A 15,499-nucleotide genomic window follows, 5' to 3' on the forward strand; every position below is an offset into this window, starting at 1 on the left:
TATACCAATCGATAGATCTTGGATCGATTGGTGTTTATTCCCAAAAGATATAGTTTAATTAAACTGAACGCAGATTTATCAATATTATTGATTTGGGTGCCATTTTAGTGCAATGTCAGCCGTCCAAAAAAAAGAGACAGTTTCAACGGTGCTGTATTATGCTGTCAAACCATCTATTAAATTCAGTCGTATTACACGCCGATAAGCTTTTCCAATCTTCTTCCGAATTTTCAAATGTGCCAATGCCAAACAATATCTAAATCGGAGGGAAATATATAGTATTTATAGTTTTACGTGGAGTAAAGTATAAGTTTTAGTTGTCTAGAAGACGTAAGATGTGAACCGTAATATTTTTAAATTTCTTAAAAGTCATTAGTGAAGTAATTTTAATTGTGAGAACCTACATCATGGAAGACTTAAGAAATAAACATAAGTCCATTCAGAATGCAGCTCATCATATTGCTCTAGACTGTATACATCCTCAGGTAAGACATGAATTTTAAAAAATTCAATCAAACTTAAGCAAAGCTTGAAGGCTTAGCACACGCTGCAGTTAAAGACGTAACTTATACATATTTGAATAAATTACCAACTCTTGAAAAAGTGTACATAAATACTGGGAATTCCTTTGAAATTAACCAGAAGATTATTTTAATAAATAACCAATTTTTACTGCACAAAATAAGTGAATTTAATAGTTGGTTACAATACTACAAATTTATGTTTACAAAATAATAAAGTACATCATATATGAATAGGTATTGTAAATATGATTAAAATTAGTCATTTATTTTTTTGAAAGAGTTCCCATCCATAACTTAAGGTCTAAATCCTATCCAATTTTACTGTGTATAAGGAAAATGCGAGAAGAGCTTTCTTATGAAGTATTACTGGATTACGGCATGGGTCTCTTTAAAAAATTTGCAAATATAGCTATATATAACACTAGTTATTAATTAATGACTACCATAAAAAGGCGTAAGGCAATCATAGACTAATTGTTGAAACTCAGCCACCCAAATGAGGGGTTAAGGTTTGAACCCCACATGCACTTTTTAGATTTCGAAGTTATGTACATATCACAAACCGTAAATTGTAACCGACATACCTGAGGCATCTTTTAAAAAAAAGTTCTCAAAGTTATGTGAATTCTACCAATCACACTCAGCCTGTGTGGTGGACTATGGCCTGATCCTTCTCAATTGGAGAGTAGACCTGTGCCCAGCAGTGCGACAGTAATGGGTTGATGACCATGACAATCAGGAGGCCTATCTGCCTGTTAGGTTTACTTATTAGAAATATATTATTAGTGTATGTGCTTGCTACAAGCACTAAAGTTTCTATAGTCTGATTCATAATTAGGTGTCCAAAATGTAAACAAACAAATGTCACTGTCAAAATTAACAAGAAACCAATACTTTAAAAAACTCAACAAAAAACGAAAACTTAAACAACTATACACAATTTAACAAATGCGCTATGAAAACGAGAAAATATTCGAGTGCAATCACAGTCATGAAAATGAATAGTCAAGAAATTTTATGGATTCCGATTGTGTTACCATTATTACATTTTAATTTTCTATACTAAACCTTGTTTATTAATATTGTTACTGTATGGGACGAAATTGAGACAATATAAATATTAGAAAATGTGAATTAATCCTAATTTATTTAGATTATTATTTTATTATTGTTGTATTAATTTAATATCGTCAAAAATAAGAAACTACAATTTGAAACATATTTTCTTGATATGTCAATCAATACCTTTGTTTACATTTTGAATACCTAATTATGAATCAGACTATAAATACCCTATAAGCTACTTATTTTATTGTATGCTTAATGTAGATGTGCTTTGAGTGTTTGCAATTTTATTATTTCTCAGAACTTTGTTCCTGTAGGATTAGGTATGTTATCTTACATAAAATTCTAGTCATTAACTTCTTGTGTTCCTTAAATAAATTTGCTAAAAAAAACATCCCAGTGATATCAAGCATCCCAGGGGTTTCTGACACAAAGTAGAGATGGATAGAGGGGACACAAAAGGTAGAAATGGAACCACTTCTGTCTGTCTATCAGAGGGCTCTATCTCTTGAACCATACTAGATAGACAGTTAAAAGTTTACATTGTATGTAGGTATGACGATGATAACTACAGTGACAAATTAATACTAAAAATAGAAAAGCTTAAGTAAAGAACAGGTTTACATACGTCTATGTTTTTGGTGTTTTCGCTTTATCTTAAAATTCTTTAGACAGTTGAAATTTTCACATTGATTTAATACTATGACTGATCTATGATAACAAATTAAATTAAAAATAAATGAAAATTTGGCAGTAGAGAACCATTCTTATGCAAGTTCGTCTCACACTTGTCAAATTTTTATTTATAATATATCAATTGTGATTTTACACTGTGCTATTTATTTATACAACGCAGCTCTTGTTTACATTGCATTTGTTATGTATTTTTTAATGCAAAACAATGTCAGGTATAGTGTGCGCCAAACTGCTAGTCCGCTCTGAAGTTATTGCGAGCAGGTATAGTCATACAATTTGTAATGGCGACGCAATTCATTTCTATATTCAGAGCGGACTAGCAGGTTTACGCGGACTATAACTGATAACTGACAAAGGTGAGGCATTACATGAGTAATAGCCTGCGCCGGCGATCGTCGGTGACCGATATCCGTGGCCATGGTAGGTCGTCGGTAGCTGAAGATAGGCGGCGACGGTCGATGCATGCGATCGCTGGCGACTGGAGGCGACAGTCGGCGGGAAGTCGCTTGTACATTGGATCTCTAACGATGTAATGGATTTTAAACCAGGGCTATGTTTTAATTTCTATAAAAATGTGTGTCTAGCACTAGCACTTGTTCACAGTATGGTTTGTTCACCCATGTCTGTACCATTGGGACGCACAGTCAACACATGGATCCCCTTACCATGTCCACCCTTATCCCTCGCCCGTCCGCCTCCAGCATGCGTTCCAAGCCACGCAGCACAGCCCAAAGATGTTCCACCCTAAGGGTCTCAAACCCCATCTTGTAAGTATATGTATTACTATAATTGTTACCAAATTGGTATATTTGCGAATTAAAATAGACATTTCGCATTATATTTTAATTTAAATAGTCTTTGATTTGTAACTTTTTTTTTTTAATATTGAGAATTAGCTGACGAGCATGCAGTCCTCTTGTTGGTTTGTGGTTAGTACCTCCCAATGATATTTGTAATCAAATGTATATAGGATAAGATACTACTTGAAAAAACTTCTAATATGAAGAAAAATAAGTATAGCATTCAAAATAACACAAATTATTTTTGATATAAATGTAAATTGTACTTTTATAATTGGAACAGGAATAAACTATGAGCAATTAATACAAATCTTTTTCCAGGATCCAAGGGCATACGGAACACCTACAGAGAGCCCAATTCTCGGGCGGGCATTATGCCTCACACCTAGAGGAAGCCCTTTACCGGGCAGAGTGTCGCATCTGAATGAGAAATTTCAAGACTCATTGACCCTTAATGCTGATACCGATGCTTTGGTCGCCAAAATAAGTGCCATGTTTCCAACAGTCAGTGAAACCCATATCAAAATATTATTGAAGAAGTATGTACTTAAATATTATATTATTTACGTAAATTTTATAATTAATATTACTAAAAATACTATACTTTTTGTCTTATAAGGTACTACAATCGCGAGGCGGTTGTAATAAGTGCATTGCAAGTCGAAAAACATCCTATAACTACACCTGGACCGCTAACGATGTCACCGTCTGCTGCTCGTCTGCAAAAAGGGGCTATTGGAGTATACTCAGCGCTCCAGCTTGCTAAGGGAGTCTCTGGTTCAATGCAGGGATCCAGTCATTTTACACCACTGACAGGTACACCTCAAGGTAAGCCTTTATTTTTTTTTATAATATACAAGTAGCAGACGTGCATCCACCTAAATGTAGGTGGATACTGCCGCCCATGGACATCTGTAATCAACCTCAGATAGGACTAGACATTCCTACCTGAGTTTGGCCACGGATGCGCCGCTATCCCTGATAACTAAACTGGAACGCCTCAGAATCGTATGTCTCCTTTATCATACCCTTCAAACCAGAGCTCAGAAGCGCTTAACACTGCTGTTACGAGGCAGAAATAGGTGCCGCTGGAGTCGAACCACAAAGGGTTATACCGCCTTCAAATCAAATAATGATTCAATATGATGATTATGGTCATAAAGAATTGATTATATTAAGAAGGTGATACAATAAGCCATATTTTTATTGCTTTTTATTGTCAGCCTGAATTGTTTTTTAAATATCTTTGAGATTCAAAATGTGTTCTGAAAATTTAAATTTGATTCTCAAGGTTCGCCGTTATTACTCCGACCTGCGTCAGGTGCTTCAAGCTACTATGGTACCACAAAGTCCATTGATGGTCAACAAACTAAGCATCATTCGCCTAAGATGAAATTGAAGTTAGTATCCTGTTTCATATATACTTTGTTATCTTGGTTTGAAATACTTAGTGACTAATATGCTTACAGACTTCTAAAATTATTCTGCCTTTCGTGGTTAACGTGTTTCATTAATTTTATGATTAACAAATTGTAGATATTTGAAGAGCATCTTTCCGAAAGCCGAAGAAACATTGATTCTAGACATTCTGGCAAATAAAGACAACAATGTGCAAAAAGCTAGTGAGGAGCTCATATCTATGGGATTTACGAAAAAGGAAACCATAATTGCTCAACAGAAAAAGAAAGATAAAACAACCACTCCACAACCGCCAAAAAAAGTTGTCACAATAATGAAGACTCCAGAAGAGAAAAATGAATGTAAGTTTTATCCGAAACCTGTTATGTTAAATAATACTGTATATTTTATTTATTTAACTATATTCTAGCAGTTGCAAATCTTTCGTCATCATAAAATATAACGAATGTATTGTCCACTACCCTAACATATCAATTTCTTAATCACAATAAGTTATTAATATACAAACTCATTCTTTAAATCAAAATATGATGTTATAAATCTGCACATTTTTTATCATTACCTGTTTTATATAAAATTGCAAATTGGTATTCATTGAATCGTTATTCTTTTCGAATCAAAATTTTTAACCACATTATAAATTTCATTGTAGTGAAGAAAAAGATGCAAGATCAATACAAAATGATAGCAGAACGGGTGATCTCAATAGCACTAGAGAGCGTCGAGTACAATGAGGAGCGTGCTGAACAGATCTTGAGCGCGGTTCTCAAGGAGGAAGAAACACCCAAGATGACAGCCCCTCCAGAGGTCAAGGAAACCAAGCGAACATCACCCGTTGAAAACAAAAAAGGGTGAGCTTATAATTTTGTAATGTTTGATCATATTGTTTTGGAGGAAACATTAAGTGAATATTTATTTACAACCAGTGTAATGTAAAAATATGCAATACTTTTAACAAACAATCACGAAACATATCTAATCAATATGTACTCGTATAATAATTGAATAAAATTCCAAATTAAATTTATAAAATTATTTGATATAGCGTAAAAATTGGGTATTATTTCAGCTAGTTCTGATAAAACTGTTGTGTTAATTATAAACATATTAAACATTTGAATAAAATAAGATAACAAAATAAAGATGACAAAACTCATTAATACAAATATTAAACTAATATCTGCCACGGTTATCGTAAAAATAAATGAGGCAGAAGCATATATATTAGTTGGAGAAATCATTATATTTGCACTTAATTAGTTGAATTGCTACCAGAAGGTTGCAAAGATTTCGTGATATAATCTTGGTATTTTACAACATACCCTGAACCAAAAGTAAACTAAACCTTGTTCCGATGTGTGGACAGAAAAAGGGGTTTATCCGACCCTCCAATAACCCTTCTAAACCATTCTAGGGATTCACTTTAATCACAACATTATTAGTACTAATTCTCAAATAACAACGCTTTTCTTTATACATTTGATACTTTACATATGTCACAATCACTACAAATTGACTGCGTACCTACCCACATTTCTGTTACCGGATCAAATCCAACATGAACGCTTTTTAGCTTCTCATACATACGAGTTGCACTAATATCGAAAAGATCTGCTGTATACTTCTTCTATAGCTTTTAATGTTCTTTGTCGTTTCTTAAGAAGTGTCTATACTCTTTCATGGATCAACTTGAACTCACTGTAACCGCTTTCACATGCAATGTTCCTTGTGTGGAGTATGAGTGATTGCGCCAGACATATTTTAATTTTAGTACTTAAACATAAGATCGATAATGGTGCATCTAACGCATCTCACAACAAAAAGGCTAAGTTGATATATGTCAATAATATTGTATGTTGTGTATATTTTAATTAAAATGATTAATTAACAACAGTTGAAATGAGAGAGGCATACAATTTTATCTAATATTAAAATGGAGATGTTTGTCAATGAAACACATCTGCTCTACTTTTCATCAAATCCCTTTGTACCTACCCCTATTTATAAAACTTGTGTGTCTGTTGAGATTTAAAGCACAAATAAAAATATAAAAAAACCATTTATAACAAAATGTTTATTTTCAAAAGTGATATTGATTCGAATAATACCCACTGTTTTGGTTGCTATTTATATATTTTAAGTTATTGTTGTTATATATTATTATATCTTATATGTTTCTTCTATGTTTGTTTGTATGCCTCCTCTAAAATCGATGATTTGAGTGTAAACGTACAATATCAATCTGGCCTTGTCATGTCCGCCAACACTCATGCCATTCCATACGGTTAGCGCGTGTGCGAGCGGGACGGAGAGCGAGCCGAGTGCGCCGCCGGCGGTGTCCGCGCCCCGCCGCCTGAAAACCTGGACTGAGCATCTGAAGTATGTCCACTTGCATGGTTCGAACGGTGTTATAGCCGATTGTGTACCGCTTTCACTAAGCTCCTACTTTTTACAACCTGTCCTATATAGATTATACAGTTGTACGAAATTATTATGCGACTCTACAATACTCCAGTATGCGAAATAGAAGAAGTCTTCATCGTCGAAACATATTTTTAATAATATTATATTTAGTCACATAGTAATTTAATCAGGTACGGGGAAATTGTATAATTCAATTTTGGTAACTAAAACTAAAATTGTTATATTTTTTGGATAATCTATTCCCCATACATATTTAGAAATAAATATATTGCTCTCTGTTTAAATATATAATTAAATATATTTACTTATTCCTATATTAAAAAATCATTGCCGAGACGCATAATTTATTTCATATTTCTGTAATATATGTACAATTTCCTTTTCAAGTTACTATATCTACTTGAATAATTAGATACTTGTCTAGGAGAATAAAAAAAAAATGGATAAGTACTTTCCAATTCTGCGAATTGTAAAACAAAATATAACTTGTTTATGTAAAGATATTGTGAGGATGATCGCAGACTGCATCAGAAGCATAAGTTTTATTGTATTTCTATGTTCACTGTAATTTTATAATAATGTTTGTGTGTGAAATTTTCATCTGATTCTATTGAGGAACAATATATAAAGATTTTTGAGCTATAATGTTTAAAGGAGTCTTTTTAAAGTATGAACGATAAATTTGTTTGTATTCAACTTTAGAAGCATGATTCTGAATATGTCTGTTTCACTTATGATCTATTTTTCATTTTTAAATAACACAATTAACAATATTTTCCGTTATTGTACCACACCTCGGTTTTTACCTTTGATTAGTTAGATATCTATGTCGTAGTACTGTGTTCTTTCTTTTATTTTTAGTTACAACTTGTAATATCTATAAAATTCGTAATGGAAATAAGATTCTAAGAGTATATTAACTAAGACCCTATAGATTAGGTTCTAGTACTTGAAACAAATTTATGTTCTAATTATAATAGGCTCTCATTAATAGCTAATAGAAAAATAGAAGAACATATCGTTATATGTTAAACATATCTATGTCAATTAGTTTCAGTTTCCTTACATTAGTTACCCTTCGTATCATTATACATACATTATCATTTTATTTATTAACGCTGCAAGTATTTTTGGTTGCCTTTATATCTTAGAATCAATAGTACGGGGTTATTATGTAGGTACTTATGTACCACATATTTATATATGGGAATCGTAAGTATATTTATTATGACCAAAATAGCATAGTTGTTTATGTGGTACAATTTATATGTAATTATTTTGTGCCATTTTTATAGTCACCAGAAGGAAGCGGAAGCAGTTTTGATGAAAAATATAATTATCGTTTATCTTTAGACTGATATTATTTATCATAGAGTAGTAAGCATGTCGTCGTCGCTTCACTGAATTATTTCTTAGTAATGCATGATGATTTAATTATGTTTGATAAGACTTGCTATTAATACATGACGCATTCGTCTCAAGTTTCTATATAACTTTAGTTGTTTTGTTGCTGTTGCAAAATGCCTAACATTTCATTGTCTAATCCGTTGGCAAAATTTTACAGGCCGATATTGAAGTCGAGTACTAATACAGAGTCAAAATATAAATCTCAGTACAGTACACCAACCAATGGACCGAACCCGTCGCTGCGGCAGGGCCCTCAGGACAGTCTATTACTGTATGTATCATATAAGTGATAATAATTATTATAAATAGTTTGTTTCTTACTTGGAGGTAGAGTATACGTAGATTATATTTTTATAGTTTCCTTGAATACGACGCCACAGAGGGCCATACATTCTGAACAATGAAATCATGTTGGTACTAGACAATGACGTCATAAGTTTATTCGCGGTTAAAATATTTCTCTCCTTTTAGTGAGGATTATATGGCGTGGAACGGGCCGAACCCAGAGGCCCATACTGGGCAGGCGGTGAAAGTTGAAGGGCCGGAGGTTCGACAGAAGAAGTTCACGTTGGCCCGCGGACCGGCCGGCGTAGCCAACGGACCCGCTAACATTGCGAAGGGATCCATTTATCAGAAACTGAACAAGAAGTGCGCTAAAGTGTGAGTAATAAATAGTTTTGTTTTTAAAATGTGTTAGAGCGTGCAGTTATAGCATTATGTTGATAGTGTTCTGCTTTGACCCTTAATGAGTTAAGACGTATTTTGTGAATATATAATAATTATTATTGATGAATTGATGGACCTTTGGATAAGATAAATTCTTCAAAATGTGACGTGTTACTGTAGATTATACCCGATTGCAGCAACTGTAATGATTACGAAAAACGTAACTCGAATTTATAATAATATTGCAAAAGATTCGTCTGCAAGATTTTTATGTCATTCTGCTTTTTAATCAAAGCATATTTTATTTAGGTACACGTTTTGCGTATCAAAATGCGGCGGTAACTCCTTTTTAATACTGTCATTTTTCCTTTACAGTGTCGTCTAAATTATCAAAATCGCGCTTGAAAGTTTTCGGTGAGTAAGTCATAAGGAATTCAAGAATATATTTTTTTTCAAACTTTACATTAAGCTATGTACCTATATCGTAACATTTTTAGAATTAGAAGTTTAACTAATAGCAATGTGCAATGTCTTAATGGAAACTTGTTAGTGGTTTATGTAATATCAACTGTGGTTTAATTCCAAATGTCTTCGATCTCAATAATTATACTGATTTTGTACTAGAATAGCAATAATGATATTCCAGTATTATTAGTTTAGTGACGCGTTCGGTTGGGCCTGTATTACATTATCACTTTTCTTAATTTTACGATTTTTACAAATGGGAATCAATTTTCATTGACATGCGAAACGTAATAACATAAATTCAGATGAATAGTAAACTATTGTGGATTGTACGTCAATGTAATTGAAAAATGACATTAATGCTTCGATCACTAATAAGAAGTGATCGAAGCATTAATGAGAATATTTTTATATTGTGATGACTGATGCTACACAGGTAATAATATGTCCTCAAATACGTTCCAGGGGCATGGTAATGTACTACAGGTCATAATCCATATACTAAGTATAAGCTTATTTATTGTTACCAAAAATATAACATGTTTTTTAAATAAGTTATACTCTTACATTATTAAGTTTATTACAGAAGTAGAATAATTTGTGCCAAGAATCGTGTTATTTTTTATTTAGGTTCTGTTATCCACTCGTAATGATATGAGATTATTAAAATGTTTGTTATTATCTAGCCATAGAAGCTAACTTAGAAGCTAGCTTGTAAGTTATAAATGTAACTCGGCGAAAAATTTGAGATTCAGACATGAATATTGTAATCAACACCAGGATTTTGCTTCCTTGGAACTTTAGCAATAGAATCTTTTGTGATCCAAAAACTTAAGGCAGATTTATTACATGCATATAAGAAGGCCCTCCATTCTAGTCATCGAATTTTAGTGACATATTTCCAAAATCAATGGTGGCAATTAAGGAGAAATATTTAGTGAATTTATTTTTGTAAAGTGTTAAATCGCTAGCCATAATGACTTACTTTCCAGTTCGAATATGAACTTTTCTTACTTGCCCAATGGAGTGTTAAGACTTCGTTTACATTTTTCATATGTTATTACATTGTTATGTAAGCGAGGCCATACACCAAAGATGATCACAATATTTGTTCCCTACATTAAATTGATTAATTGGGAGCATATTAGGTATATGCCCAATGCCCATGGTCTTCCCCACTTGGCGTATTGTCAAATTTTTGGCGTTTAAATATTTTCCATTTTCTACATAGTTTAATAATACTCTTATATCGCAACATAGATTCAAATAGTACACGTGTCCTGTATAAAAGAATGAAAGTTTATTACATATAGGTAATGTTACATCTTTTAGACCTATCAAAACATAATTTTATGGACTAGTTAGTCGAACAATTCAGTTCCACAGAATTGTTGCCAGAACATTCAGTGTTGCCACAAAGTGTTGCCCTAATTAATAATGAAATTATAAAGATAATATACCAGCAGGCCGTGCGTATGATTTGAATATATGTTAGATGATGTATATAAAGATGGATACAGACTGCTGTAACGTAACATGCAATGTAACATAAAAGGAGCTTTTATTGAGTGTGGACGCAGGGCGCGCAATTGAGCATGAACCCACTCGCATCTGTATCACGTCCGCAGCGAACATAGCTCAGTCTGTCGAGGACACCGAATACAGTTCCGCACTACAGACACACGAGCCGTCCACACTGGCGCTCCGCACACACGGCGCGCTCCTTTGTGTTCGGCGAAAAAACCGACAAATGGCGGATCGCAGCGCGCACGAGTGGAAATGATCTGTTCGCGCGCGTAGTGTGCACGGTTCGTGTGTAAAAGGCGTCACTATGGGAATTCTGTTACATTGTATGTTACGTTACAGCAGTCTGTACCCACCTTTACATTGAAAAATAACGGTTAATGTGCAATAACATCAGATGGTCGTCGTTAGTCTTCTTACTGAGTTTTGAGTAGTTGAGGCAGAGGTAATTTGGTTGTTGTGTTGTAATTAATTACGTCCTAGAGTCTATAGAGACGAATGTAGGTAATGGTTAAGCTATTTAATATGTAAGTCATGAGCTGCATTAGGCTATCCAACATCAGGTGGTTTTGTCCATATTCTGCTTCCAAAAAAAATTAAATGGGTACGCGTGCGAATTCACTTGACAATTCATAAAACGAAGGTCTCGTATTATAATACTTATTGACGATGATAAATTTGATATTTTATTCGATCATATTAACGAATGCAATTAGATCAGTTTATATCACAGAGATGTGTGGTTTATATGTTACACGAAAAATAGCATTTTTATATTATTATTTTTGAATTGGTAGATTAATTCGCACGTGTATAGTCCCCGCCAAACTGCTAGTCCGCTCTGAATGTAAATAATGTTGCCTATAAAGTTGCGAGCAGGTGTAGTCATACAATTTACGATGGCGATGCGATCAATTCTATATTCAGAGCGGACTAGCAGTTTTACGCGGACCATACTCTAGTACGCGACCGCGACGCGCAAAACGAGACGACACCTCTGGGGCGGCACATAGCTTGCGTGCTGCCTTCTGTCCTACGGTGCGAATGCTTGTCTTTATGTCTCACAAGAACTCTCTATATTATTGCACAAAAAGTCGTACAACGGACGAGATGTGCCCTCTCGTATGCGCTGCGGTCGCCAGTCGTGCTATGGTTAAGAACACTGTAAAACACCTAAGATAACTATGTCTTCGGGGCCATTCATAAATTACGTGAGGGTCCCTACGGGGAATATCTCTTTATATCTTTGTTTTTTTTAAACCCATTCTTATGTAATATTTTCTAAGTTGATGTTTTATTTTTATTTTATTAGAAATCGCGCGGCCAAGTAATTTGACAAGCAGAAAAAACGTATTAGGATGAGTCATAAAAAGTTATCTTTGATTTACGTCAAATTGGGAGTTTAATAAATTTTCATTAAGATTCACGTTTCAAAAACATTAACATTCTTTTATAACAAGTTTTTAATTTTGAAAACCAAAATGGAACGAAAAAGTCTGACGTAAGAATAAAGGGGAGGGTTTTGAAAAGCCCCCCTTACTTGCGGGTAGGGCGTACAAAAATTGCTAAAATCATCCGTAATTAATGAATGGCCCATTACGGTAAGAATTTTTGAATTAAGTAGGAATATAAAGGGATGTATAGGAATGTAAAACTTGAAGATGGATACCATCAGCTCAGTATTTAAGACTTTGTGAGTGAAATTGTTAGATAATGACCACGACGACATATCTGTACGTTTAATATTGAGGCTCAGTCTCTAGTATTTAACAAGCTAGTCAATTAGGTTAATATTAATATGTAGGTGTAATTCAACATTCCATAAAATATTTTTGTGAACATTGTAACTCCTTTTGTCGAAATATACTGTTGATTTTGCCCATTCATTTGAGTTTTAATTCGTATTATTTCTCTTAAATTATTTAGTACGTTAATTACAAATTAATATCGAAGAAGAGGATGACAGAACTTGGTTTGTTTCTGGATCGTCAACCAATAGTAATGAGAAATGCAAATATCAAGGATGGTGGTACTTAGGTAACTTTTGTACACGCCGTGTAATCACACAAGCTGAATTTAGATAACAACAAAAAATTTTTCTGACTTTTGGAATACGGTTTTAGAGTAAACAGTACCTACATAAAATACACAAACTATTGAAATTATTACTTTAATTTCACACATGACACACAAATGTAATTTCGTTAAAATTCCGAATAATTACTGTTAATTCACCATTAAATTATCTTATTCTAAATAACAAACAATTTCTCCTTGTAATGACGATCGCTTTTGAATCATATTAAGAATTAACATCATATCTAATCAAGCTACAAGAACTAACAAAAGATTACTACAATTAAATTATATAATAAATCCTACATTTACCGATCTTTAAAAAACATCATTCATAAATGTAAATATATGGATTAGATTCCACCAACGCTATATCTTTTTCTAATTGTTTCAACTCCTGCTCCATTTTTGTTTTTCGTAGAATTTTGGGAATAGTATCTGTAAGCATCGGTAGTTGAAGGAATGCTTTTTGCATTAGTTGCCAGTTGTATTTCAAATCCTGAAAATAATATGTTAATATTTGATGAAAGTAGATATAAATATATATAAATAGTCGGGAGCTCGCTTGAGCTCAATAATTAGACTTAATTTCCAGACAACCTTATCGTTTCCGCTTCAGTTATTCGGTTACTTCCATCTTTTTTGAATATAGAGAATGTTTTTGCATGCCAATAAAACACGGTGACCACCATAATGTCCAATATTTTTTAACATTGCAACATAATACAAAAAGTACTTACATCTAAAAGCTTTTGTCTCTCTTCCGCGTTAATTAATTTGCAGAGACTCTCCTTATGTTCTTCGGCATACTTTATCTTGTCTAATTCCCTTTGAATTCGTCTATTCCTCTTGACTAAATAAGCTGGCATTTGCCCAAAATCAGGTCTAAGACAATATTCCGGCACTTCTCCAGAACCCTTTATCTTTTTGATGTGGCCATCTTTTGTATCCACCAAACTTAAAAAAAATCATTATACAGTACTCATGTAAGTAGGTACATAATACAATTTTATAATAACTAGATACATACTTTGGAAAAATCTCAGTTTACGAAAAGTAATTAATTGAGGTGTTTGCTTACTAACGATTTTAATGTAACGGAATTATGTTTACTTTTGAGGACTTGTTATTCGTATTTACAAAACACTTTCAGATTACACCGAGCCCCTAGGTAAACTTACCGTGGTTCTACTGGTTTACCCTTGATTTTAATAGCTTTCTTAATATTCACGACCTTAAAATTAATTTTCGGCTTTTCGGGCTTTTTGCCTGGAGGTGGTCTCTTTGGCACTGGTGGTAGGTGGCCAGACGTAAAACACTTGTGGTCAGACTTTTTCACCGGCTGGCCCAATCCTTGGCCTTTCTTTAAAAATTGATCAGGAGGTTTTAAAGGAGTTTCAGCGTATCCAAATGTACGACGTAGTTGGGGAATTTTGGTTTCTTTAAGTTGCCTCTCTAACTTAGATTCATATCTAAAAGTATGAAGATTAAAGTTATTTATATCATCAATAAATAAGTTAATACATAAAATAATCATGTGTTATTTACTACTCAACAAGACAAATCGAGGACTTCGATACATGTGGCCACAATCTGTTGTTGTGATGGTTGCAAATGCTCACCAGGGTAGAGCCCGACCGGGCCACCGCCTACGGAGAACTTCTATAGCGTTTTTTTGGAGACCCCAGAGTCCTCTATGTTGTGCTGAGGAAGGTTTCCGGGGGGTTGTGATAGGTAAAAATAGCCTGTGCCGTCCCCAGAGCATCGGGTACCTCGTCGAGGGGGGACCTCGGTACGAGGTAAGTAACCAGACACCGTTCATTTTACTATATTATACTTATGATAATAAATATTTACCTAGGAGTCTTAGGTGGTTCTGGTGGAGGTTTGTCCAAAATTGTATAAATTACTTCATCGTGCTTTACTATTTCGACGAGGGACATTATCGTAGTTGTGTTTGTATTTATGTATATAATATCAAAATTCCCAGAATAAATAAGGAAATTATAGAATATTCGCAACAATTATAACTGATCAACAATCTGCACACATTTTTTATTAATTGCTTCACAGCACACCAAAGAAATCATTAAATAGATCAGACACTATCATACTACACAATAAATAATTGTTTATTCACGTTGCTATAGAAACTGGAATTTGATTTTAGAGCCATACCTATAGATTAGGATGGAATTTCCTATGATATCTATTTATTACGATTTTACAAAGCTAGATTAAAATCACATCAGTGCTAATCACTGCTTACATTTTATTGTCCTAATTCATTTATGTAAACGTTTTGGCGGTATTATTTTGAATTGGACCAACTAAATTTAAAATTGGTGTACTTTCGTCTTCTAGTGTGACCAACACTACGAATATTTGCCAAGCTTAAAATTAGAAACCTATCTCAATAGTTACAGCCAGTCG

The 15,499-nt window shown here is 33.6% G+C and overlaps 2 protein-coding genes across 4 annotated transcripts; one reads left to right on the plus strand and one right to left on the minus strand.

Annotated features, from left to right (window-relative positions):
- Positions 1-163: 163 nt before the first annotated feature.
- On the plus strand, positions 164-11,830 carry LOC140743476 (uncharacterized). 3 transcript variants are annotated; one of them, XM_073074773.1, is made up of 11 exons: positions 164-485; positions 2,930-3,052; positions 3,407-3,624; positions 3,705-3,913; positions 4,377-4,485; positions 4,622-4,845; positions 5,157-5,355; positions 6,794-6,883; positions 8,493-8,606; positions 8,807-8,995; positions 9,377-11,830. In XM_073074773.1, exons 1-11 carry the CDS (start codon positions 408-410, stop codon positions 9,384-9,386), a joined length of 1,563 nt encoding a protein of 520 aa, XP_072930874.1. In that variant the 5' UTR covers positions 164-407; the 3' UTR covers positions 9,387-11,830. The 3 variants fall into 3 exon arrangements, with proteins under 3 accessions (XP_072930874.1, XP_072930876.1, XP_072930875.1); XM_073074775.1 differs by having other exon boundaries at positions 165-485; positions 2,889-3,052; XM_073074774.1 differs by lacking the exon at positions 6,794-6,883 and having other exon boundaries at positions 165-485.
- Positions 11,831-13,381: 1,551 nt separating this feature from the next.
- LOC140743113 (enkurin) lies at positions 13,382-15,394 on the minus strand. Its single transcript, XM_073074173.1, has 4 exons — positions 14,924-15,394; positions 14,248-14,538; positions 13,807-14,023; positions 13,382-13,565 (listed from the first exon to the last, which is right to left on the minus strand). Exons 1-4 carry the CDS (start codon positions 15,007-15,009, stop codon positions 13,395-13,397), a joined length of 765 nt encoding a protein of 254 aa, XP_072930274.1. The 5' UTR covers positions 15,010-15,394; the 3' UTR covers positions 13,382-13,394.
- Positions 15,395-15,499: the final 105 nt, after the last annotated feature.

The sequence above is a fragment of the Epargyreus clarus genome, unplaced genomic scaffold (assembly GCF_041222505.1).
Source record: "Epargyreus clarus isolate Ecla_fem2 unplaced genomic scaffold, WU_Ecla_fem_2.2 ptg000007l, whole genome shotgun sequence".
Lineage (NCBI taxonomy): Eukaryota > Metazoa > Arthropoda > Insecta > Lepidoptera > Hesperiidae > Epargyreus > Epargyreus clarus.